This window comes from Chlorocebus sabaeus, chromosome 16 (assembly GCF_047675955.1).
Source record: "Chlorocebus sabaeus isolate Y175 chromosome 16, mChlSab1.0.hap1, whole genome shotgun sequence".
NCBI lineage: Eukaryota > Metazoa > Chordata > Mammalia > Primates > Cercopithecidae > Chlorocebus > Chlorocebus sabaeus.
The window spans coordinates 17988253-18013709 of NC_132919.1; the positions used below are offsets into that span (position 1 = coordinate 17988253).

Here is a 25457-nt window from a genome sequence, read left to right on the forward strand (position 1 = left end):
GAAGCTGTTTTCTACATATTCAAACTCTGAGGGGGATGATTTCTCTGCCTGGCTAAAAGCTCCACTATGACCCACTTTTTAGAATGAAGGATGAAAACCTTTTCGTGATGGGTTGACACTGTGGTTGTAGTTATCTCTAAAATAACCAGAACACTCATTTCTAAGCACACTGCCAACGCTCACCGAAAACAGGCTTTACACACCTTTGAACCATTCCCAGAGCCTGGCCTGGGACCTTGTACACACATGGAAAGAACTTAATGATTTCTTGACATTTCTCCCTTGTGACTGTGCTAATTGGCCCCCCAGACACCCCATTCCACATATCAGCTAACCTGGCTTTTCCCACGGGGATTCTGTGGAAAATCAGCATCCCACAAGACATTAACAGGCATTACTCTGAAGTCTGTGGCCAAAAAAGTTGAAAAACCAAGAGAGACAAAGCTTAAAGGGTTTATTTTCCACAGGACTTTGTAGAGCCTCTGGAATACTTTGTGCTCTGCAAATCTTCAGAAGGGGCCTAGTGGGTGCTGGCTTTCCCAAACGTGTTTGACCAAAGAATACCTTTTTTGATAGAAATATTAACATAAGATTCCACAGAACATGTTTTAGAGACCGTTAACTGCCACTACAGGGAAGAACAAAAAGTGTACACGCCACTTGCAAGTCCTCCCTGCAATAGAGTATTCACGTGCTCTTCCTTACCAAACGCCTCTGCTTCAAGGTGGAAGCAACTGCTTACTGAGTGCTTCGGTGGCCTTGCCCTGCTCTGGGCATTTCAACCATCCCAGGCAACGACAGCCACAGTGTCAACACCTGGAACCAGTGAGGCCTATTAAAGGGTGGTTGTTTCTAACAACTTTTTACAAGACAGCAAAGTCAGGAACAACAGAAGGCAGGAGACCCCAAATGGAATCCATGGTTTGGTTTTGTTGACATGAGTGGCAGTGGAGAGACAACTGTGGGGTGAACACCCATCAGTTTATAGGGCCTGCTGTCTTCAGAGCAGCACCAAGACCCTCAGCCAGTCTCATGCTTCCACCCAGCACGCAGAGGTTTTGGGCAAGTCAGACTTGAGAGTAACTGAGAGAGAAGCATTGTGAGAATAGATGTCCTGGGTGAGGTGCCCCCTGGGCAGCCATCTGCCTTCACCCTGGAGGAAACATGCTTCCAGCAGGGACTGCAAAGTAACACCCTGGTTGGCCCTTTCCCCTCAACGCCTGCCCTGCGCGGTTGGGGAGGCAGCTGTCACAGATGAATTCACAGATGAATCGGCAGAGTGCGCTGATACAAAGGTGAGCTCTGCTCTCAGTGTGGCCTGCACAGCCAGGGGACTTCGAAATGCTCCTTTTCTATTCAGCTCTCTTTGTGTTCAGGGTGTAATGACACACACGTTCTCATTGGATTCTTTTCACTCACCAGCTTTTTGTCGATAAAGATACGATTGTTAATGCTGTCGGGGCATCGCACGACATCCACCTCCTGAAGATTGATAATCGAGAAGATGAGCTGGTGACCAGAATCAACTCCTGGTGTACACGTTTAGTAGACAAGGTGAGTCAATGCCAAGCCATCCTAGCAGGTTGGACAAATTTTTCTAGCTGACATGGAAATCCTCCCTAGGTAGTGGATAGAATTCTCATTTAGGAATGAAATGAAAGAAGAAATAAAATTAAGGATTATAGAACTCCACACTGAAGACAAGGTTGCCCAGAGACTTAAAACCCATGGGCGTCGGCCAGGCGCGGTGGCTCACGCCTGTAATCTCAGCACTTTGGGAGGCCGAGGCGGGCAGATCACGAGGTCAGGAGATCAAGAACATCCTGGCTAACATGGTGAAACCCCATCTCTACTAAAAATACAAAAAATTAGCCGGGCGAGGTGGCGGGTGCCTGTAGTCCCAGCTACTCGGGAGGCTGAGGCAGGAGAATGGCGTGAACCTGGGAGGTGGAGCTTGCAGTGAGCCAAGGTCGTGCCACTGCACTCCAGCCTGGGTGACAAAGTGATACTCCATCTCAAAAAAAAAAAACCACAAAACCCATGGGCTTCATCATTTTCCTAACTCCTACTTCAAATACACAGAGATCAGCAGAACCTGGGGAGGCGCAGAAGCAAATGAGGAGGTTTGCAGATCTCAAGGAACTATTTTCCCCTTCCCTCAAACTGGACTCAGTGAAAGATATTAACCAATGATCTGATGTAAGGAATCGGGCTTTGGTTTCACTCCTCAGATTCACAAGGATGAGATCATGAGGAACCGCAAGCGCGTGAAGGAGATCAATCAGTACGTCGACCACATGCAGAGCGAACTGGACAACCTGGAATATAGCGACATCCTAGACTAGATGAGTGTCAGCCACAGGAGCCTCTTCAAAACATAGCACCAGCCCTAACCAAGAGAAGGAAGTGCACATGCCTCACCAAGCACCTCGGGAGAGTTGCTGGGCATCTCTCAACTACGATCCCCCACACCATTCTTGCCCCACCCCTGGAAAAACTTCCAAAAGTAGAGAAAATAAAGGACTCATGTCACATTTCCCCTATTCATTAAAAAAAAAAAAAAAAAATCAGCTGGGCACTGTGGCTCACGCCTGTAATCCCAGCACTTTGGGAGGCTGAGGCATGCAGATCACGAGGTCAGGAGTTCAAGACCAGCCTGACCAACATGGTGAAACCTCGTCTCTACTAAAAATACAAAAATTAGCCGGACATGGTAGCGTGTGCCTGTAATCCCAGCTACTCAGGAGGCTGAGACAGGACAATCGCTTGAATCTGGGAGGCGGAGGTTTCAGTGAGCCAAGATTGCACCACTGCACTCCAGCCTGGGCGGCAGAGCGAGACTTTGTCTCAAAAAAAAAAAAAAAAAAAAAAGGCTGGGTGCGGAGGCTCAAGCCTGTAATCCCAGCACTTTGGGAGGCCAAGACGGGCGGATCACAAGGTCAAGAGATCAAGACCATCCTGGCTAACACGGTGAAACCCCGTCTCCACTAAAAATACAAAAAACTAGCCAGGCGAGGTGGCGGGCACCTGTAGTCCCAGCTACTCGGGAGGCTGAGGCAGGAGAATGGCGTGAACCCGGGAGGCAGAGCTTGCAGTGAGCTGAGATCCGGCCACTGCACTCCAGCCTGGGCGACAGAGCAAGACTCCGTCTCAAAAAAAACAAAAACAAAAACAAAAAACAAAAAAATCAGAATTCATGTTCATGTAGGAACAGGAGAGTTTGAGATGAACAGCCGGTCCCAGGCCAGCTGACAGAGTGACTCCCAAGGGCACTGCCATCAGCTAGACTCTTGGCTGTGGCATAAAGTCAGACACGTGCCCCTGCCATTTCCCCTGCCATGCCTAGGTAGGCTGCCGGCCACAGGCAAAAGGAGGCCGGTGTGGGCTGAGACCTTCTCTGCTCTGGGTGCTGAGGGGCAGCAATGCAGGAGAGGCTGCAGCTCCCACCACAGTGTGGGGGCCTGGGCCTGCCCACCAAGGCTGAGGTTAGCCACAGGGACCTGAGGACCCTCCAGAAGAGCAGAGCACAGGCGGGGCATCCCAGCTCCACCACACCCCCGCAGCCCTGGTGTCATCTGTGATAGTACCTCACAGTGCCTTTGAGGAACAGTTCAGGAAGACAGTGCGTGGGAAGCGTGGAGAGGCACCCAGCATGCGATCAGTGCCCTGTGAACAGGGTTGATGCCATTACCTTACTCAGGCTAGCAAGGACACAGGACTGAGAGAGCCTGTCTGCCTAAGAACCACACTCGGGATCCCCACTGCCCTCTTACTGGCCTGACACCAGAAAGCAGCACCTGCCTCCTGGGACATTAGAGGTGGCTATGTTGGGAGGACCCCTGGGACTCCTGGGTGGGAGATGAGCGGAAACATGCACATCAGGTGACCTCGCCAAGCCTGTCCATTTTCTACTTTCTAGAGTAAATCACTTGTTTTAGAACAGTAGGAACAAATAGAAACAACCAGCTTAAACCACGATCATTTCAAAAGATTGATTAAAAGCCAGCCAAAAAAAGCCTTCAAGTTGAGGCTGAAGAACACAAATAGAGTTGTCTGTGGATGACATGACTGTTTCCCCAGCACAAGATTCCCAACCACAGGCAGCAGATATCCAAACATGCCATGGGAGATAAGCTGTTTAACCCTCTGGAACCTAGACAAAACAGGAAGAATGGAGAAGTGCAGAGGTGCACGTGAAAACAGGGCTCAGCACATTTCCAGGGTGGAGAAATATTTAATAAAATCAGGGTTGAGAGAAAGTTAGTTGTACAATTCATCTCCCACATTCATTGCTGACCAGGCCAGGGGCACCTGGTTTGAAATCAGGCTGACCTCCGGACAGTCGCACTAGCGCACTGTGTCTCGGGGAAATCTCAGGGTGATGCTGAGGCCAAGGCCCCAAAAGTCAAGGAAGTCAGCCCCACAGGCTGAGGAGCCCTGAAGGTTGGGGGAGCTGTGGCTGCGCTGCCTCTATCCTGCTGAGTGTGCGCTGCCCAGGCCTCACTCGTTCAGGAGCTTGTGCTTGACTGTGGTGCTCTCGGAGCAGAGATGGATGAAGAGGGTGCCGGCAGCGGTGCGGGCCCGCAGCTCCTGCAGCTCGTAGTCATGGGCCCACTCAATGTTGCCCCACTTCTGGATCTGAGGGAAGGACAAGACAAGTTGCTGGGTGAGTGGCCAGTGCCTGGCTGCCTCCTGGCCAAAGCCACATTCCATTCCAATAGCTCGGCTGAGGGCAACAGGTTTGGATCTTGCCAAAACACAAGACATGCCTAGAGGGATGCGGCAGGTAAGAACACCCAGGTGGGCCAGGCACAGTGGCTCACGCCTGTAATCCCAGCACTCTGGGAGGCCAAGACAGGAAGACTGCTTGAACCCAGGAGTTCAAGATCAGCCTGGGCAAATATGGTGAAACCTCATCTCTACAAAAAGTTTTAAAAATTAGCTGGGTGTGGTGGGGGTGCACCTATAGTCCCAGCTACTTGAGAGGCTGAGGTAGGAAGACTGCTTTGAGCCCAGGAGGTTGAGGCTGCAGTGAGCCAAGATCATACCACTGCACTCCAACCTGGGCAACACAGCAACACCCTGTCTCAAGAGCACCACACACACACACACACACACATACACACACACACACAACCACTCAGGGAGCCAGAGCAGGCACCTGTGCTTTCTGTGGCATGGATGGTCTAGAAGAAGTACAGTCCAGGCCCAGGGCCAGTAGCTGCCCACCCACCACTGGGCAGGCTGGGTACCAGAACCACCCATGTGACTTCTTTGAGGAGGCCTGACTTATGTGCCATCCCTTCTCCTACACTTCCTCCCGGGAAGCCTGTGAACGGACAGCCTCCGCAAGTTGCCTTGCCATGCTGGGCTACAAGTGCACCCCGAGCCCCATGTGGGTGGAATAACTAAATCAAGCAAGGCCATGCAGTGGCTTCAACTCTAACTCTTGTGGTAGTCACAGAACTACAGATGCCTCTGCTCTGCACACTGGGGACACGTTGCAGATTCTCTGTCTGGAGCTCTAAAAACAAGAGGGAGGAACCCTCAGACACACGGTGTGACTGTCCAGACAGTGTCACTCCAACCAGACCCTGCTGGCTCCTCCCTGACTAGTTGCCCAAGAGGCCTGGCCTGGCTGCCCCAGCTCATCCAGGAACTCAGAATCTGCCATGCTACACAAGCTATTTGAACTTCTGGGCTGCCTGGTCCCAAACTGTACAATTGTAATAAGTCATCTGAAGAGTGTTCCATACTTTCATTGTATACCATCACATACATAATTCAGGTTATTCCTCTGTTCGTAGAGGATCGAAACCAAAGTTCAGAGAATGATGGCCTGGCTTGGGTCCCATAGTCAGAAGCAGTGCCCAGACTGGCTTCCCACCAGCCCTACAAGTCACCCCCTTCCTATGTAATCGGTTCTGACATCCAGAGAATAGTAGCAGGCCTACTTTGTTATACAAAAATAGTTTTTTTCCCTGGCATTTTTCTGAGCAGAAGACTATAAGAACTAGGGAAATATATCACAAAAAGCTTTTTTCTGTTTGTTTTTTACCATACTAGAGACCAATTCATAATAGCAATTAACCTTCTGAGGTTGGTGGAATAACTGCAAAGATGGCCATAATTTTCAGAGTTAAAAAATGCAAACCATACTGTAGCAAAACCTTAATTCTGAGCCCACTAAATCAAAACTTGGGTACAAACAGCAGCTACCCCTATGCTCCTCTGCCAGCCAGATAAAATGTCAGGGTATGAAGGCTTAGCTGATGTAGGAGCACAAACGGGTTCTCAGTCATCTTGGCAGGGCCTGTTCTGCAGGCTTTATCAAGCCCAGATGGTCTTTATCCACCCGTGAACCTCCTTGTGCAGAGTGAGGCCTGACAGTCTTGGCCCTAAAATCACCAGACCTGGCTTCAAGCCCTAGCTGGCACATTTTCCAGAGGTGCAACCTTGCACCTCAGTTTCCTCCTGTGTAAAATAGAGATAACCACAGCTCCTACCTGCCCAGGCTGCTGAGAGGAGGTGAGATGGATACAGTGCAGGAACACAGTGGTAGCATTTACTGTTATTTTTTAAATGTTATTATCTTACTTTTTTTTTTTTGAGACAGGGTCTCACTTTGTCACCCAGGCTAGAATGCAGTGGCACAATCTTGGCTCACTGCAACCTCCACCTCCCAGGTTTAAGCAATCCTCCCACGTCAGCTTCCCAAGCAGCTGGGACTATGGGCGCTAATTTTTGTATTTTTATAGAGATGGGGTTTTGCCACGTTGCCCAAGCTGGTCTCAAACTCCTGACCTCAAATGATCCACCCTCCTCGGCCACCCAAAGTGCTAGGATTACAGGTGTGAACCACCACGCCAGGCCTACTTGACAATACTTCTGCTGGTCCTTGATTTTCATTTCTGCATGTACACAAAAGTAATGAAAGCCAACTATGCATAACTGTATTTCAGATGGGTTAGCTGTTCCCCCAAAGTGAGTCTGAACTAGGAAGGGGAAGGCGGGACCTGAGGTGCTGCTCCTCACCTGGTACTCCTCCTCCAGGCGTGACAGGAGCACAGCCTGCTCCACGGTCAGGTGCAGGTCAATCAGGCCCAAGGTCAGGACCAGGGACTTGAGCTGGGCAGCTACAAACTCAATCCCTGCAGGGACACAAGCCAAGTCAGGACCCAAAACAGAGCAGCTGCCACAACCTACCCCTTGTGAGTCCCAGCAGCCCTAGCAGAGAACAGGAGTGAGTGGTGCAAAGAGCCATCCAGCGATTGGCTCACTCTTCTGAAAGAGCACTCTGGTTTTCCCATCCTCCTCTGCTCTTACCCAGTGAGACACATGACCCGAACTTGGCAAATCAGAGCTTCCCCCACCAGTCTAGTGATTGGTTCATGGATGGACATGTGACCCAAGCCAGGGCAATGAGATTGAACTCAAGACTTCCGCTGGAGAGTCAAAGGTGGAAAAGTGTGAGCCTAGAGCACCGAGTGATGGGCTAGCATCAGAGCCAGCCAGCCTCCACACTCAGCTAGCCCAGAACGCCCCTGTGCCTCTCTACTCACAGCACCTGGAGAGGGGCAAGCACAGGCTTCAGACACTGATGGCCTTCACAGCCACCTGCCAAGCCCACAGGAAACTCTATACATACCTTGTAAAGCCCACGTGTTATAAGATGCCAGGTGGCTGACGAGCACCTCCCGAGTCTTGGCGGAGATGCTGGGTCCCATTATGCTGGTGGAGGAGTTGATCTCCACGCCGTATCTGAAAGGAAAAGGGCTTTGGCGTGTCTCTGTCATGCTGTAGCTCAAGAGCAGCCCACCTTTTGACTAGAAACAAAGGCCTAAACTTCAGAGCATGTGTGTGCATTGGCCAAGGAGCTAGTCTTGAGGCCTCCAGGAGCAACTGCCACCATGGTCAGCGGCCTCCTGACCTGATTTTCTTTTTTTTTTTTTTTTCTTTGAGACAGAGTATCACTCTGTCGCCCAGGTTAGAGTGCAGTGGCGCGATCTCGGCTCACTGCCAGCTCCACCTCCCGGGTTCACGCCATTCTCCTGCCTCAACTTCCGAGTAGCTGGGACTACAGGCGCCCACCACCACACCCGGCTAATTTTTTGTATTTTTAGTAGAGACAGGGTTTCACCATGTTGGCCAGTATGGTCTCGATCTCTTGACCTGGTGATCCGCCCACCTTGGCCTCCCAAAGTGCTGGGATTACAGGCGTGAGCCACCGCCCCTGGCCCCGATCTGATTTTCTGTCCCTCAAGAGCAAACTTAGAGGACCAAGAAACTGTGCTGAATGAAGGGATAGTTCCTGAGTCATGTGAGCTGGGGCTCAGTTATATGCAGCTGCTTGAAATGCTCATTCATTCACCTGGAATCTCCATCAAAAGGCCATGTGCCTTTTACATCTCTTTAAAAAGTTTTTCACATTTGAGGCCATATAAAAGTGAAAAACAATATTTAAAATGGTTTTCCTTAAAATAATGTTTATATATGTCATATATCATGGAGGTTTTCTTCTTTTTTATTGAAACACGGTCTCACTCTGTCACCCAGGCTGGAGTGTGCTGGCATGATCTTGACTCACTGCAGTCTCAACCTCTCAGGCTCAAGCAATCCTCCCATCTCAGTCTCCCAAGTAGCTGGGATTACAGGCATGTGCCACCACACCTAGCTAATTTTTTGTAGAGACAGAGTTTCACCATGTTGCTCGAGCTGGTCTCAAACACCTGGACTCAAGCAATCTGCCCACTTCGGCCTCCCAAAGTGTTGGGATTACAGCCATGAGCCACCATGACCAGTCAGCAGTCATTTTTTCAAACTTTTTTTTTTTTTTTGAGATGAAGTCTTTCTTGCTCTCTCCCCCAGGCTGGAGTGCAGTGGCACGATCTCAGCTCACTGCGACCTCCACCTCCCAGGTTCAAGTCATTCTCCTGCTTCAGCCTCCTGAGTAGCTGGGATTATAGGCGCCTGCCATCACGCCTAACTAATTTTTGTATTTTTAGTAGAGATGAGGTTTCACCTTGTTGGCCAGGCTAGTCTCAAACTCCTGACCTCAAGTGATCCGCCTGCCTCAGTCTCCCAAAGTGCTGGGATTACAGGCGTGAGGCACCATGGCCGTCTTATTTTTTCAAACATTTATCAAGCCTCTACCTTACATAAGGCATTGTTTTGGGTCTGTGGTCTATGGGACATGTGCTGGCTTCAAGAGACGATACCTTTTTTTTTTTTTTGAGAGGGAGTCTCGATCTGTCGCCCAAGCTGGAGTGCAGTGGCGTGATCTTGGCTCACTGCAAGCTCTGCCTCCCAGGTTCACACCATTCTCCTGCCTCAGCCTCCTGAGTGGCTGGGACGACAGGCGCCCGCCATCATGCCCGGCTAATTTTTTCTGTTTTCAGTAGAGACAGGGTTTCACCGTGTTAGCCAGGATGTCATGATCTGCCCGCCTCGGCCTTCCAAAGTGCTGGGATTACAGGCGTGAGCCACTGCGCCTGGCCAAGAAGATACATTTTCAAGAATAATCATAACTAAATAAAACAGAAAAACACAATGGGGGATAAAAATAATTTTTGTAATTTTTTAATTTAAAAAAAAATCGGCTGGGGCCGGGCGCAGTGGCTCACGCCTGTAATCCCAGCACTTTGGGAGGCCAAGGTGGGTGGATCATGAGGTCAGGAGATCAAGACCATCCTGGCTAACACAGTGAAACCCCGTCTCTACTAAAAATACAAAAAAAATTAGCCGGGCATAGGTGGTGCACGCCTGTAGTCCCAGCTACTCAGGAGGCTGAGGCAGGAGAATGGCATAAAACCTGGGAGGCGGAGCTTGCAGTGAGCTGAGATCGCGCCACTGCACTCCAGCCTGGGCAACAGAGCGAGATTCCATCTCAAAAAAAAAAAAAAAAAAAAAAAAAGTCTGGCTAGGTGCAGTGGCTCACGCCTGTAATCCCAGCACTTCATGAGACTGAGGCGGGCGATCACTTGAGGTCAGGAGTTCGAGACCAGCCTGGCCAACACAGTGAAATTCCATCTCTACTAAAAACACAAAAATTAGCTGGGTGTAGTGGGCACCTGTAATCACAGCTACTCGAGAGGCTGAGGCACGAGAATCACTTAAACCCAAGAGGTGGAGGTTGCAGTGAGCCATGATCGCACCACTGCACTCCAGCCTGGGCGACAGAGCGAGACTCCGTGTCAAGAAAGAAAAGGAAAAAAAAAAAAATCCTTGCTGAAATTCCTAATAGTACAAATGGACTGTAGGAAATGGCTAAGTTTTTCCATAAACTCTTAAGGATAGGGTATTTCCTGCCACAAGAATCTGATGATTTTATACTATAGCAAAGATCTCTAGGCACCTAAATTATTATATTTCATTAGATTCTGAAATGACACTGTATTGTCACATTCCCACAAAGTACTGTAGTCTGGTCTTTAGAGCACTGCCTTTGCCTTCTCCTTTAAGACCCAAGGACACCTGCCACATTGTGAGCATCGGGCAGCATGTGGCAAATCAGTAAACTGATTGGTAACATCACTTTTGTGAAAAATGCTATACCAAGAAATACGCCTTGCAAGCTTAGAAAATACCATGGTCAAGGTACTACCATGAAAGCCAGCCCTTCCAAATTTCCCTTGGGATCAAATGAAATCGAATTTATTTTGCCACCACATCAATAATCCATTCAACTTTGCACTCGAGTCTTCCTATTAATGAAAAATATTTCGTATCAATTCCTGGAAGCTACATATCCATTGGATGTTACCTGTAATTTGCAGGAAGCTATCCAGACTTTTCTCCAAGTGCATACATATCATACGTGTTGTTCTGTTATTTGATTTAATAGTACAGCAATTGTGACAAAGATGAAAATCACTGCTAAAATTTGAACATTTACTGTGTGCTAAGCAGGATGCTAAGCCTTTACATGCATCAATTCATTTACTCCTCCTCAAACCCTGAGAGGTAGGGATTATTAGCCCCATTTATGGACAAGGAAATTGAAGCTCAGAGAGATCAACTCATTAGCCAAGTCACACAACTGAGTCTCTAGCAGGGCTGGGATTCAAACCGACACTGTTGCTCTGACCCGCTGGCAGAAGGTGGCCTGGGGACTCCACTGCTTCTCCAAGGACACAGAGCTGCCCTTATATTTCATGAACTGCTACAGCAGGTGTGCTGTACTTAGTGGCTGAAATGGGTGCTTTTTTCCCAAGATGACCGTATCCCTGATCATATGAGGGGAGCCGAATCCCACGAGTGCTCTGAAATCAGAAAGCTGACTAGCTAAGGGCACTAGTTTTCCAGCGTGGTCTCCTGACCCCAACACTCCACCAACGCAGGTGCCCAGTCAGTGCTTTCTGCAGGGCTGTACATCTTACCTTTTTTCAGCCCATTCGATGATTGGATCCCACTCATTCCTTTGAAGTTCCACTAATGTCTCAGGCTCCTCCACCCTGTAGCTAATTCATTGTAAAAATCACCTTCATTAATAAAAAAGTACAATTCCTTCATTCAGTGACAGAAAAGGAAAAACACAAAGGACAACAACAAAAATTTCACCACCACCATCCCAGTCCCACAAGTCTTTTCCCCTAAAGCAGTGGTTCTCAAAGTGTGGCCCTGGCACCACCATCACCTGGGAACTTGTTAGAAATACACATTCTCAGGCTGCATCCCTATAGAATCAGAACTTCTGGAAGTGGGGCCCAGCAATCTGTTTTAACAAGCCCTCTAGGGGATTCTAATGTAAGCCTGAGTTTGAGAACTACTACCCTAAATGCCCCCAAATATTTGACAGGTCCAAGCTTGCTGTGCTATGTTACTGTCATTCTAAAGCAGATCCAATCTACTAACTGCAACCCTGGGTCCACACCCGCTTGACCTGGATGCTGAACAGGAATGCTGCGCCAGATGCTCAGTCTTTGCATCTCTACCCTCACCCCCTCCAAGAGACTGTGCCCCTGGTCACAGACCAAAATAGCCTGTTTACACCTCACAAGCCCATCCACCTCCTGGCTACAGATGCAGCTGCTGGCACAGATGCCAGACCTGATGGGACCAAGCTAGAGGCCAGGCTGTGCCATTTGTTTGACCAAGAGACACAGGCATGAGTCAGCTGAGAGGAGCTGAGCTGCAGGGTTTCATGGGATGGGAACCCAAGTGGGCATTATGGAAATCCACCGTCTTGTGTAAGCAACGTGGGGAAGAGAGGCCATGAGTTATGCTGGGAGGGGCAGATGGGCAGCCAACCTTTCCTCCCTCACCTTCCGCTCACCCCAGTAGGGCACAGGGAGGAGCTCTGACATTGGATCTTACAGCTTCCTTTCCTGGTGGCCCGATCGTCCTTCATTTCCTGTCAGGATCCCTGTATAGTTTTCAAGAATCCCCTTTTTGTCTGAGCTAGATTGAATGGGTTTCTGCTCCCTGAAGTCAAGTGAACCTAATATAAATGGAGTGGGCTTTCCCACTAGCTATAGGCCACCCCCTTCGAAAGCATGCCTCCAGTCATCAGTGCTGACTTCCTGTGTCATCGTGAGATGACTCAGGATCCTAGAGCACTTGGGCTAGCAGGCACCGTGCTGCTCAATCATTTCCATTGTTTCTCAACTTTCCTTCGGCAACACTGACCAATTAGCCAAGATATACAGACACAGAGGAGAATTCAGAACTGGAGAAGGACACTCCTAATTATCCGCATCCATAGTGCCAAGGATGTCTACCTGAGAAAGTGTCAGTGGGCAGAAGTTTAAGGTCACAGGCGCCCCCAGGCCTAAGGGGCCTGTGGTCACGGCACCTGCAAGAGCTGCATAACCACCCTCCCAGCCTAAGGAGCAGCTTCTAGGCTAGAGAAGAGGGGTGGCCATGTTCTAACACCATTGTAGCCTGAGCAGTCCTCCTCCTAAGGGGCTACAGAGCAGCCAAATGCCAAAGTCAAGTGGGCCACCTTCCCTCTCCTTGCAATAAATGGAGAGGGTTTCTTCTTCCACTGATAACCATCTGGGCAAATCAGGAAAAATAGCCCCAGGGACTGTCTCAATCCAAGGGGAATGCCCATCTGAATTCCATTACCAGATGGTGTCAGTGTCCAGAAACTTCACGGCTGCCCGGATCAGCTGATCCTTGTTTCTCTGGGTTGGGTTGTCCAAGGATGTGTTGCACAATGTGGTCTGAATCAAAGGCAAAAACCACCCTGTCACTGCCTGTGGGGCTCAGACAAAAGCCCTGCTTTCCTGAGGGCACGTCATCTGACACATAGCAGAGAACACCACAGCACAGCCCTGCACCAGAGGCATCTGCACTACCGGAGCAGCAGCACAGCTACTGAGAGTGCGCCACAGCCAGGCTCCATGCCAAATGCTTTCTGTCGATGCTCACAGGACTTGAGGGAAGCTTGCAGCAGCCCCATGATTAGTGAACCTCCCCACAGTCACATTATTACCAGGTTCTAGTGTATTTAATCCTCACAACAACCCTTTGGAATAGGTACTATTATTATGCCCATCTGGGATGTGAAAACTGAGGCCCAGACAGGTTAGGTTAAGTACATCATCAAATACAGTTAATAAGACACGTATCAGTGATGGAGCTCAAATCTGACTGGAAACCTTTACCAGCCGCCTCCCTTACACCTTAGAAAGCAGGGAAACAGACCATGCAAATCAGGACTAAGATTATTTGTTTTGGCCAAGTGTGGTGGCTCATGCCTGTAATCCCAACACTTTGGGAGGCTGAGATGGGTAGATCACCTGAGGTCAGGAGTTCAAGACCAGCCTGGCCAACATGGTGAAACCCCATTTTTATTAAAAATACAAAAATTAGCCAGGCATGGTGGTGGGCGCCTGTAATCGCAGCTACTTGGGAGGCTGAGACGGGAGAATCGCTGGAATCCAGGAGGCAGAGGTTGCAGTGAGCTGGGATTGCGCCATTGCACTCTAGCCTGGGCAACAGAGCAAGACTGTTTAAAAAAAAAAAAAAAGATTATTTTTTTCCAGACTTACCTTGTCAATAACAGGCTGCTTAGGTTACCCTATTCGTTTGTAGCCCCAATCACCCCAATTTCACTAGGTTGTCAAGGATTAGGCTAGCACCTCAGCAGGCTGTGATGTTGGCAGGAGGCCCATGTGAGTTTGCAAAGGTTGAGCACAGCAGCGGCTGGGATGACAGCAGCTGACTCCTACACTGACTCAGTGCCCAATCAGTGCTGGGGACCATGCCAAGGGCTTTCTGGCATCATCTCATCTCATCCTGACCATGGCTCTGTGAGGTGGGTACTATTATCACTCATCTTAGTAGATGGGGAATACGGGGCTATGCAAGGGGCAGCAACCTGGCCAAGTTTACAGTCTAGAAGCTGCAGAGGCTGGACCAAAGAGTCTGGCTGGGCCCTTCCTTCCCCAGGCAGCCTTGGTGCCTAGATGAGCCACTCTGGTGTGGACGAGGGGCTCTGGTTCTATAGGGAGTCTTCCTCACCTCACCCATCTGCCTCCAGTGGATCTTATATTCAACTAATATTTATTAAGTACCAACTAAACTACCTGCTAGTGGCTGTCCAGATACTGGTGAGTAAAACAGACATGGCTCCTGCCTTTCTGTTGCTTACCCAGGCAGTAGAGACAGAGAGACAATAAATGTGCAAACATAAAACAATTATAAATTGTCTAAGTGCTGACAAAACAAATGACCAGCTGCTGTCATAGAAAATAAGAGAGCTGGGTAGTCAGTGAAGGTGACATCTGTCCTGATACCAAAGCAGAAAGCAGTCATCCAGCACAGTGTTCCTAGGAGAGAGAACTGCAAGGAGCCAGGCCAGACAAGGAAAGAGTTTAGCACATTAGTGACTCGAGAGGAGGTGAACACCTGGGGCCCAGGTAGGCAAAGGACCATCCCCCAGGGCCTTGTCAGAATTTGGTAAGGGATCTACCCTAGGAAGCCCTGGGTGGGTCTCAGGGTCCAGATTCGCACTATGAACTTGTTACCAGGTGCATGGTGTAGTACTTGATGGTATCCTGCTGGGAATCCCATTCAGTGGCCACTGCAATGGCCAGGGCCTCACTGGGGACGGTAAAGAGCTTGGCTTGGGGAGTTTTCAGCTTCCTCTGGTCCAGGTTTATCTCAAAGCCACCTTGAAAGATCAAATGAAAAACTCTCAGGGATTTGTTAAGTGGAATCAAGTGACCATTCCTATATTTAGCCACTTGAATTGGTGCAGACAAAGCCAACTCTGAGTCCCTTACAGAAATATATCTGACAAAAGCAGGAAGGATAATCTCACCACGGAACCAGCTGAAGATGAAAAATGTTCCCGATCATTCACAAAAAAAAAAAAAAAAAAAAAAAAAAAAAAGAGGCAGTCAAAATTTCAGACACTCACCTTCACCCTGTGTGATGCTGACATTCTGATAAAACCTCTTCCTTTCTGTAAGAAAGATTTTTCAAAGAGGCAGTTTAAAATAACGTTGAGACAACTCAGGAAGCGACAGGACCAGCTTGTATCATTACTGCTAATGTTGATTGATTGGCTTGATTTTCATATCCCCATTCAAGGTCTGCCCTACTCAACATGGTATAATCAACTGCTTCTGATTAAAGCTGGGGGAAGGGAGCATCCGATCTCCAGGGAGGAGGGAGGAACAGGACATGCTGGTCATGCCTCTGCCAACCCCCCAGCCTGGGGACAAGTCTGATCAGGAGCATCTCGGCATGCTTTCCCACCCTCCCCACCACCAGTGCCATCCCATGCCAGCAAAAACCTAAAGTCAGTGTCTGAGTGGGACAAAGCTAGAGACTCATTTCAGCCAAGACTCTGATGCCTCTAAGGAGTGAGTGGAAAGCCAGTGTGCCTGCGCAGGGTGTGCGTGTGTGGTACATAGGCAGGATGCAGAGCTCCCAAGGGCATTTGCCATCCCCTCTCTCCAATTAATTAACCTAATTAACCAGCTTGCTTATGTATCCAACAGGAACTCCAAACATTTCCTTCAAGAAAGGGAAAATCTGTGTCCTGTGTTTTCTTTTGAAATTAACTTGAATAAAATCTTACATGAAACAGTCTCCTTCTTTTACCCTGGAGGGATTAACAATCAAGAGTACTTCTAAGGAATTATGCAGATTCCCTCAACTGATAACAAAGAAGTCACATTTTGGAAGCTATAAGCTATAACTTAGTCTCTCACATCTGTGACAAACATAAAACTTTCATTCATTCATTCGTTTGTTCACTCGTTCATGTGTTCACTGAGTTCTCAAAGTCTTCGGAGGCCCTAACTGAAGTTATTTATTGGAAATAATGATGCAGCATGTGGAGGAAAAAAGAGTAAATCATTTGCTTTATTTATTTATTTATTTATTTGAGATGGCATCTCACTCTCTTGCCCAGGCTGGAGTGTAGTGGTATAATGTCAGCTCACTGAAACCTCCGCTTCCTGGGTTCAAGCAATTCTCCTGCCTCAGTTCCCTGAGTAGCTGGGATTATAGGCGTGCACCAACACTCCAGGCTAATTTTTGAATTTTTAGTAGAGGCAGGGTTTTGCCATGCCAGCCAGACTGGCCTCGAACTCCTGACCTCAAGTGATCCCACCCATGAGCCACCATGCCCAGCCAAATAATTTGCTTTTAATGCTTTAAAAAAAAAAAAAAAAAAAAAAAAAAAAAAAAAAAAAAAAAAAAGGCTGGTCACAGTGGCTCATGCCTATAATCCTAGCACTTTGGGAGGCCAAGGTGGGAAGACTGCTTGAGGCCAGGAGTTCAAAACCCAAGCTAGGCAACATGATGAGACCCCATCTCTACAAAAAATACAAAAATAAGGCTGGGTGCAGTGGCTCATGCTGTAATCCCAGCACTTTGGGAGGCGGAGGCAGGTGGATCACCTGAGGTCAGGAGTTCGAGACCAGCCTGGCCAACATGGTGAAACCCTGTCTCTACTAAAAATACAAAAATTAGCAAGTATGGTGGCGCATGCCTGTAATCCCAGCTACTCGGGAGGCTGAGGCAGGAGAATCACTTGAACCCAGGAGGCAGAGGCTGCAGTGAGCTGAGATTGTGCCGCTACACCCCAGCCTGGGTGACAGAGCAAGACTCCATCTCAAAAAATAATAATAAAAAAAATACAAAAATAAAAAATTAGCCAGGCATGGCAGCAAATGCCTGTAGTCCCAGCTACTAGGGGGGTTGAAGCAGGAGGATTGCTTGAGCCCAGGAGGCTGAGGCTGCAGTGAGCTGTGATGTCACCACTGCACTCCAATCTGGGCAACAGAACAAGACCGTCTCTTGAAACAAGCAAACAAAACAACAACAACAACAACAATAATAATAAACAAGCTTAAGTTAAAATTTCATTAGTTCAAACAGACCATGAAAATTGAGGAGAAATTAGTATGTGTGCATGGAGAGGGAAGGGTAATGGAGAAGCGGGCAACTGGTTTTACTCCAAATATTTTTATGTTTTCCCATCATATCAGTTTTCTATAAATCTCATTTGCTATCACTAATACTTAAAGACAGAGGGCCCAAAATTGCATTCCACATTTGCACTTACTACACTAAGGCCCAAATATTTTTCCCACAAAAATATTTGTGTGTCTACCATGTGCCTTGGCACTTGGGATACAAGAGTCAATAAAATAGACAGGGAGTTTAAAGTTTTTTTTTAGGATCAGATCTGTCCACCAAGATGATGCTGTCTTTCTATGGCACGATTTACCACCTTCATCTGAAATCACAACACTGATTATCTCGTATGTTTTACACTAAAATTGGAAGTTTACAGCACCCTAGTGCTTTTAAATTTCTTTACATGCTGTCCTGGTCATATCCAAATGGCAGGCTAGACATGGGTCTGGAGGCCTCCTTTCCTCTCTCAGGTCTGGAGTGAGGTAGACCATGTCCTCCGTGTTTTCAATGCAACAGGCTGGGCAGCATGTATAAAACCAGGCCAGGCAGGAAGTTGGGAAGGGCTCTGAAAGCTCTGACTCAACACTAGGGAAAGGGTCTTCCCACGTCAGCAGGAAGTGCCAGCAAGAGTGTACAAGTATACAAGAGTGAGCACTCTAGCATACTTCCAGGCCTGGTCTGGGAAGTGAACCCAAGAGACTTGGGCCAGAGGAACAGACTCAGGGCAGGAACTGCCAGCACAGGGCTGAACCTTCACAAGCTCCTGGGACAGCCAGGTTTCCCAAGAGGGAAGTCTTTTTTCTGTTTTCTTGGCCAGGGTCACTTCTGTAACTGAATAAGAAAAAACTAGACGGGAGTGGGATGGACGGAAGGCAGGGAAGGAGCCACCAAAATTGCTTAAAGCAGAAGAAAACCATGCAGAAAATGAGACAGCAGAAGGGCAAAAGGAGCCCAGGGGCTGCCAGTCCTCAGATTAGAAGGCAGGTGCACATAGATGTGTTTTAGCCAGGGGCTCTCCTGAATGACCCACTGACACGTGGAGGGGCAAACGTGTCTTGGAACAAGCTTTGGTGAGTACTGATCATGTTCCAGGACATATGGTAAGTCCTGGGAATGGGACATGTGCAAAGCTCATCTCTGCACCCTCCAGCCACTTACTGTGTAGTAGGAATACAGACCGCTAAACCAGGTAAACAATAAGGTGACTTCTGTGATGTGGCAGGCAAGTGGAATGATTAGTCAGAATTAGATTGCAACTTGAAGGTGAGGCAGGAGGTACCAAACTTTATGATTGATTCATTTTTTTTTTTTTTTTTTTTGTGGAGGGGGCTGTGGAAGTAGTTTCCAGAAGAAGAAACCGGCTGCATGAAGGACCAAGGCTTCGAGACAGCAGTTGTGGACTAGACAGATGGTCAGAAGGAGAACGCAAGATTCTCTAAGATGCTAGAGAGGGCAGTGGGACCACACCTGGGGGACATGTAGATCACTGCAAAGACAGCAAAGGGAACCAAGTAAAGGCTCCACATAGGCACACAAGAACATGATCTGGGGCCAGGCGTTGTGGCTCACACCTGTAATCCCAGAACTTTGTGAGGCCGAGGGGGACAGATCACTTGAAGCCAGGAGGTCGAGAGCAGCCTGACCAACATGGTGAAATCCTGTCTCTACAAAAAATAAAAAAATTAGCAAGGCATGGTGGTGCCTGCCTGTAATCCCAGCTCCTCAGGAGGCTGAAAATCAGTTGAACCCAGGAGGTGGAGGTTGTAGTGAACGAAGATTGTGCCACTGCACTCCAGCCAGGGTGAAAGAGAGAGACTCTGTCTCAGAAAAAAAAAAAAGAACAAACACGATCTGGACAATTCATTTGGGGGATCCATGTTCCCCAACAATGTCACATAAGACAAAATGTGAGACCACCAGAAACCCACGAAGCTCCCATGTTCTCAGTGAATACAAGGTTAACAGACATCAATGGGAACCCTGTCTTTAAACATGAAAAAAAATCAGCCTAGCTTCATAGGATCAAGTAGAACTGGCCTTCTCTTTAGAAAGATTACCAGCCTCAGGAACCACAACTCCCACAGTGCACCAAGAAGAGGAAGTACTGGTTTCAGAGCTGTCTCAACGCCTTTATCTTTTAAAACAGTGCCATCTGGTGGGCCTTAAACCTTAAAGGTGAAATTCTACATCCAGGTCCATCTGTAATCCTAGGGCGGCTCTAACCAACTCTTTTCAGGTATCAAAATTCTTCAGGCCAAATACATAAAGAACTCTTACGACTCAATAACAAAAAGACAAATAGGCTGGGCATGGTGGCTCACGCCTGTAATCCCAGCACTTTGGCTGGCTGAGGCAGGTGGATCGCTTCAGTCCAAGAGTTCAAGACCAGCCTGAGCAACATGGCAAAACCCCATCTCTACAAAAATACAAAAATTAGCCAGGCATGGTGGCGCACGCCTGTAGTCCCAGCTACTCAGAAGGCTGAAGTGGGAGGATCACCTGAACCTGGGAGGTTGAGGCTGCAGTGAGCCATGAACACTAGCCTAGGCAGCAGACCAAGGCCCTGTCTCAAAAACAACAACAAATAACCCAATTTAAAAATGTTCAACTCTGAGAGACATAGGTGGGAAGATCGCTTGATTCCAGGAGTTTGAGACTGGCCTGGACAACATAGCAAGACCCTGTCTGTAAAAAAAAAATTAAAAATTAGCTGGGCATGGTGGCACACACCTGTAGTTTCCAGCTACTTTGGAGGCTGAGGTGTGAGGCTCACTTGAGCCCAGGAGGTTGAGGCTGCAGTGAGCTGTGACTGTGCCACTTGCACTACAGCCTGGGTGACAGAGCAAGAGCTCCTCTCTTTAAAAAAACCATGGTCAAGGGATCTGAATAGACGTTTCTTCAAAGAAAATATACAAACAGCCATTAAGCACGTGAAAAGATACTCAATTCATCAGAGAAATGCAAATCAAAACCACAATGAGATACCACTTCAAACCCTTTAGGACAGCTATAATAAAAAAGACAACAACAAGTGTTGTTGAGATGTAGAGAAACTGGACCCCTCAAACACTGCTGGTGGAAATGTGAAATGGCACAGCCACCTTGGAAAATAGTCTGGCAGATCCTCCAAAAGTTAAACAGAGTTACCTTTGACCCAATAATTCTACTCTTAGTTATATACCCAAGAGAAATGAAAACATATGTCCACACAAAAACTTGTACGTGAATGTTCATAGTAGTGTTATTCATATTAGCCAAAAGGTAGAAACAACCCTGTGTCCACCAATGGATGAATGGATAAATGAAATGTGGCATATTTACACATACAATGGAATATCGTTTGGCAATAAAGAAGAATGGAGTGGGCCGGGTGCGGTGGCTCATGCCTGTAATCCCAGCACTTCGGGAGGCCGAGGCGGGTGGATCACAAGGTCAGGAGATCGAGACCATCCTGGCTAACACGGTGAAACCCCGTCTCTACTAAAAATATAAAAAATTAGCCGGGCGCGGTGGCGGGCACCTGTGGTCCCAGCTACCCAGGAGGCTGAGGCAGGAGAATGGCGTGAACCCGGGAGGCAGAGCTTGCAGTGAGCCGAGATCGCGCCACTGCACTCCGGCCTGGGCAAAAGAGTGAGACTCCATCTCAAAAAAAAAAAAAAAGAATGGAGTATTGATATATGATACAAGGTGGATAAAACTTAAAAACGTTTAGGTGTGGTGGCTCACTCCTGTAATCTCAGCACTCTGAGAGGCCGAAGCAGGAGGATCACTTGAGGCCAGCAGTTTGAGGCCAGCCTGAGCAAGACCCCATCTCTGCAAAACACTAAAAAACTAACTGGACATGGTGGTGTGTGCCTGTAGCCCTAGCTACTTGGGAGGCTGAGGCAGGAGGATCACTTGAGCCCAGGAGTTTGAGGTTACAGTGATCTGTGATGGTACCACTACACTCCAGCCTGGGCAACAGAATGAGACCCAATCTCTTTAAAACAAACAAACAAACAAACAAACAAACAAGCTTTAAAACATGATGCTAAGTGAAAAAGTGAGTCAAAAAAGATCACATTCTATTTCTATGAAATGCCCCAAACAGGGAAATCTATAAAAGAACAAAGGAAAGTAGTAGTTGCCAAGGCATAGAAGGAGTAAGGATGACAGCTGAAGGGTACAGGTTTCTTTTAGGGGTGATAAAAATGTTCTAAAATTGATTGTGGCAATGGCTGTACAATTCTTTAAATATACTAAAAACTATTATATTTACACTTCAAGTAAATGAATTGTATAGCGAGTAAATATCTCAATAAAGCTGTTTAAAAAAATCCTTCAGGCCAGGCTGGGCGCGGTGGCTCAGGCCTGTAATCCTAGTACTTTGGGAGGCCGAGACGGGCAGATCACAAGGTCAGGAGATCGAGACCATCCTGACTAACATGGTGAAACCCCATCTCTACTAAAAATACAAAAATTAGCCGGGTGCAGTGGCGGGCGCCTGTAGTCCCAGCCACACGGGAGGCTGAGGCAGGAGAATGGCATGAACCAGGGAGGCGGAGCTTGCAGTGAGTGCAGATCGCGCCACCGCACTCCAGCCTGGACGACAGAGCAAGACTCCGTCTCAAAAAAAAAAAAAAAAAATTCCTTCAGGCCAAATGTACAACATTTAGTAAAATTTTTCTGCAAAGAATCAGATAGTAAATATTCTAAGTTTTGCAAGCCATACAATAACTGTTCCAACTATTCAACTCTGCCACTGTAGTGAAAGTAGCCATATATGATATGGAAATGAATGCATGTGGCTGTGTTCCAATAAAACTCTACTTACAAAAACAGGTGGCAGGCTGGACCCTGATCTACAGACTACGTAATATCCCTCAATCCACACCACGATTCTATGAGAATGACAAGGCAGCTAATGCCTCGGAGGTGATAGAGAAGCTAAACGTCTTGTCTAGGTGACAGACAACTGGTAAATAGCAGAGACAAGACTTCTAGTCTTGACTTCATCAGGCAGTCGCATTCAGCGAGATATGCTGAATAGATAGGTTTCTCCAGAATACCTCCCACTCTGGGAGTCAACAGACCTCCGATAAGCTGGTGCAGAACTAAACTGCCACAACAGCCTCACAGAGGTCTTCTTGTTGCAATATCTCCTTCTCCAACACCTCAGTGACCCTTTCCTAAACTCCTCCTCTCCCTCTGATAACCTTCAACGGCATGGCCATTCCTAAGTGGCCAAGTTCAATCAGCTTGCTGACTGAAGTGTTCATTGAGAAGAACCCACTGGGGTTTAATCTTCTACTACTCCAAACACGCACAAGTATCTCACAACTGGTAATATCTTTAAAGAGCACACATGGGCCTGATTTCTGCACCTCCCTCCTCATTCATTCATTCCTATTTTCTTTCACATTTGACTGCCTACCATGTGCCAGGTACTTCCAAGAGCCTAAACTAGTAAGTTTAGGTACTATCTACCATGTGCCAGGTAATTCCAAGAGCCTAACTAGTAAGTTTAGGCTTTTCAGAAAGGAAAAGAAAGCAGTAGATCAAGTGCCACCATTATGTAAAGTGAGCATCCACTAATCTAAATTAACCCTTTGTGGTCGGGCGTGGTGGCTCATGCCTATAATCCCAGCAGTTTGGGAGGCTGAGGTGGGCGGATCACCTGAGGTCAGGAGTTCATGACCAGTCTGGCCAACATGGTGAAACCCCATCTCTACTAAAAATACAAAATTAGCCTGGTGTGGTGGTGGACACCTGTAATCCCAGCTACTTGGGAGGCTGAAGCAGGAGACTTGCTTGAATCTGGGAGGCGGAGGTTGCAGTGAGTCAAGATTGCGCCATTGCACTCTAGCCTGGGTGACAAGTGCAAAATTCCATCTCAAAATAAATAAATATATATATACACACACATTAAAAAATTAATTAATTAACCCTTTGCTTTTTGCTAACTTGGTGAACTCCCGAATGTGTCCCCTTTGCTATGCCTCCCCAGGATGCCCTTCCTTCCTCTTCTTTACTGGCCCTTCATGGCCCATTTCCAGGCCCTTCCCCTGAGTCCTACAGGTGAAACTTCAGCTCCCTGCTGCATCCAGCCCCCTTCCCCATTTCTATAAAGTTATAGAACTTGGATAGGTGCAGTGGCTCACGCCTGTAATCCCAGCACTTTGGGAGGCCGAGGCAGGCAGATCACAAGGTCAGGAGTTCGAGACCTGTCTGGCCAATATAAACTCCATCTCTACTAAAAATACAAAAATTAGCTGGGCATGGTGGCAGATGCCTGTAGTACCAGCTACTCAGGAGGCTAAGACCAGAGAATCACTTGAACCTGGGAGGAGGAGGTTGCAGTGAGCCGAGATCGCGCCACTGCACTCCAGCCTCCTGGACAGAGTGAGACTCCGTCTCAAAAAAAAAAAAAAAAGAAAAGAAAAGAAACAGACAAAGAAAAAAAAAAAATTCGACAGCCAGAAAGATCCTCAAAGACAACCTAGTACTTCAACTCATGGAGAAAAATGAGGAAGTAGTTGCATGCCCAAGATCACACAGACCTCAGAGGTTTTACCAGTATCAGATCCTAGATTTGCACTCCTGCCACAGTGCCAAACTGCCTGTGAAGTTCTCAAGTTTCTAAAGCAGGCAGTGTTAGGGAAAAGTCCCTCATATCTTGCTGTCACCCTGGACATGTTCTAGATACCCAACACTCTCCCACCTTCTTGCTGAACTCCTACTCATCTATCATGGCTCAGCTTAAATGCCCTTTCACCCAAGACCCATTCTAAACCCTGAACAGCCCCAAGATGGGAGCAGGTGATTCTCCGTGTTTTCACGGCTTCTTTGTATGTCCCTTATCAGGATATTATAACCTTTTGCACTCAACAGTGAACATCATTCAGGTGGGCCTTTTTTTTGTTTAACTGAGCTTCTCTACCAATACATACAGGTGGGTCTTAAAGACTACCATGTCTCCTGCCTCCAGCACTATAAAACTAACTGAATGGTGGGAGGGTGTTACTGCTTTTCATTCACTGAAATGAATCATTCTCACTCTTACCCTAACACCACTCACCATCAGCAATGAAAGAGCCACTACTTCTGAGCTTCATCAGAGTTGGAGGTGGAGGTGACTCCACAGTCAAAGGTGGAGATGTCAATTTCTATTTAGCAGAGAAGGCTGCAGATGGCAGAGGTCGTGGTAGGAGGGAAAGTCAGGAAACCTGCAGCTGAAGTGCCCAGGATGGAGGAATGAAGGTCCAGGTTCTAGGTCCCTTCTGTGCAGGTATTGTGTTGGGCAGTGGAGACACGGAAAGCAGTCAGACACCTCAAATCTCTGAGAGAGTCTGTCTGGAACCTAGGCGAAGTCCTGATTCAGAGCCCAAACTTCCCCTTTTGAAAACAAGGATGACACCTTATTTCCTAGGGAGGGCAGCCATAAGCTTTGAGAAAAGCTGCACAGGCCAAATATCAATTACTGTATCGTGCGTCACTCGCTGTTCCCTCTCGGGTCGTCTGCCCTTGTCTGGGCTTCACTTTCTCATCTGTAAAAAGACTTGACCGGCTTGCATAACCTCACGAGCCTGAACCCTGCCTCAGTCACCTCGCTTTGCATAGCCGAAGCCCGAAGCCCACCTTACCCCAGCACGGCCCCTACCCAAAAGAGAACGTGTCATAGTCTTACCTGTCGGCGGGGCGTAAGCCCGGGCTGGAGACGGGATGGTTGGCCCCGGACTCATAGAAGCGCAGGGACCACCCGCTGGCCGATTCAGGAGACGGCGTCCCCCGTCCCGCAGCCGGAGGCAGCTCCTCCACATCGCGCCCGAGGGTCTGGGAAGATGCGCGACGCGAAACCTGGAGCAGGAAACACAGAGCGAAGGGACCCCCAAAACCGCACGTTCGGGCTGTACGGAAGCCTCTCACCGCTTCCTCAAAGCCCTCAGCCTCCCTTGGACGCCGCCATCTTCCGCATGACACCAACGGCGCGCCGTCGCCTTCGCAAACCTCCTGCGCACACCCCCAGTCAATCAGCATCACAAACGCACCTCGCCCCGCCCCCTCCACGCCGTGCCTCGGCGAGGAGACTACAA

General features: G+C 48.1%; 2 protein-coding genes across 7 annotated transcripts in view; one reads left to right on the forward strand and one right to left on the reverse strand.

Annotated features, from left to right (window-relative positions):
• The window catches only part of DRC3 (dynein regulatory complex subunit 3), a 47998-nt gene extending 45165 nt beyond the window's left edge, over positions 1–2833 (forward strand). For all 4 annotated transcript variants that reach the window (XM_073004727.1, XM_073004729.1, XM_073004730.1 and 1 more), the window contains 2 exons: positions 1423–1554; positions 2232–2833. In XM_073004727.1, the coding sequence (XP_072860828.1) occupies positions 1423–1554; positions 2232–2345 (246 nt within the window). In that variant the 3' untranslated portion in view covers positions 2346–2833. The remainder of the gene's footprint in view (positions 1–1422; positions 1555–2231) is intronic.
• On the reverse strand, positions 438–25399 carry ATPAF2 (ATP synthase mitochondrial F1 complex assembly factor 2). 3 transcript variants are annotated; one of them, XM_037987264.2, is made up of 9 exons: positions 25052–25157; positions 24443–24644; positions 15371–15415; positions 14976–15121; positions 13069–13166; positions 11379–11459; positions 7649–7761; positions 7036–7151; positions 4215–4638 (listed from the first exon to the last, which is right to left on the reverse strand). In XM_037987264.2, exons 2-9 carry the CDS (start codon positions 24477–24479, stop codon positions 4501–4503), a joined length of 774 nt encoding a protein of 257 aa, XP_037843192.2. In that variant the 5' UTR covers positions 24480–24644; positions 25052–25157; the 3' UTR covers positions 4215–4500. The 3 variants fall into 3 exon arrangements, with proteins under 3 accessions (XP_037843191.2, XP_037843192.2, XP_008008740.3); XM_037987263.2 differs by lacking the exons at positions 4215–4638; positions 24443–24644 and adding an exon at positions 438–1619 and having other exon boundaries at positions 25052–25340; XM_008010549.3 differs by lacking the exon at positions 24443–24644 and having other exon boundaries at positions 25052–25399.
• Between the last annotated feature and the right edge of the window lie 58 nt (positions 25400–25457).

Bases quoted from the DNA above. Each gene is read 5' to 3' on its own strand.
- ATPAF2 (XM_008010549.3), bottom strand. From the start codon at position 25,184: ATGTGGAGGAGCTGCCTCCGGCTGCGGGACGGGGGACGCCGTCTCCTG. The intron at 7,152-7,648 runs GTATGTATAGAG...GTGTCCCTGCAG, and splicing joins TAACACGTGGGCTTTACAAG to GGATTGAGTTTGTAGCTGCC. The intron at 4,639-7,035 runs GTGAGGAGCAGC...TCCTTCCCTCAG, and splicing joins GCCTGGAGGAGGAGTACCAG to ATCCAGAAGTGGGGCAACAT.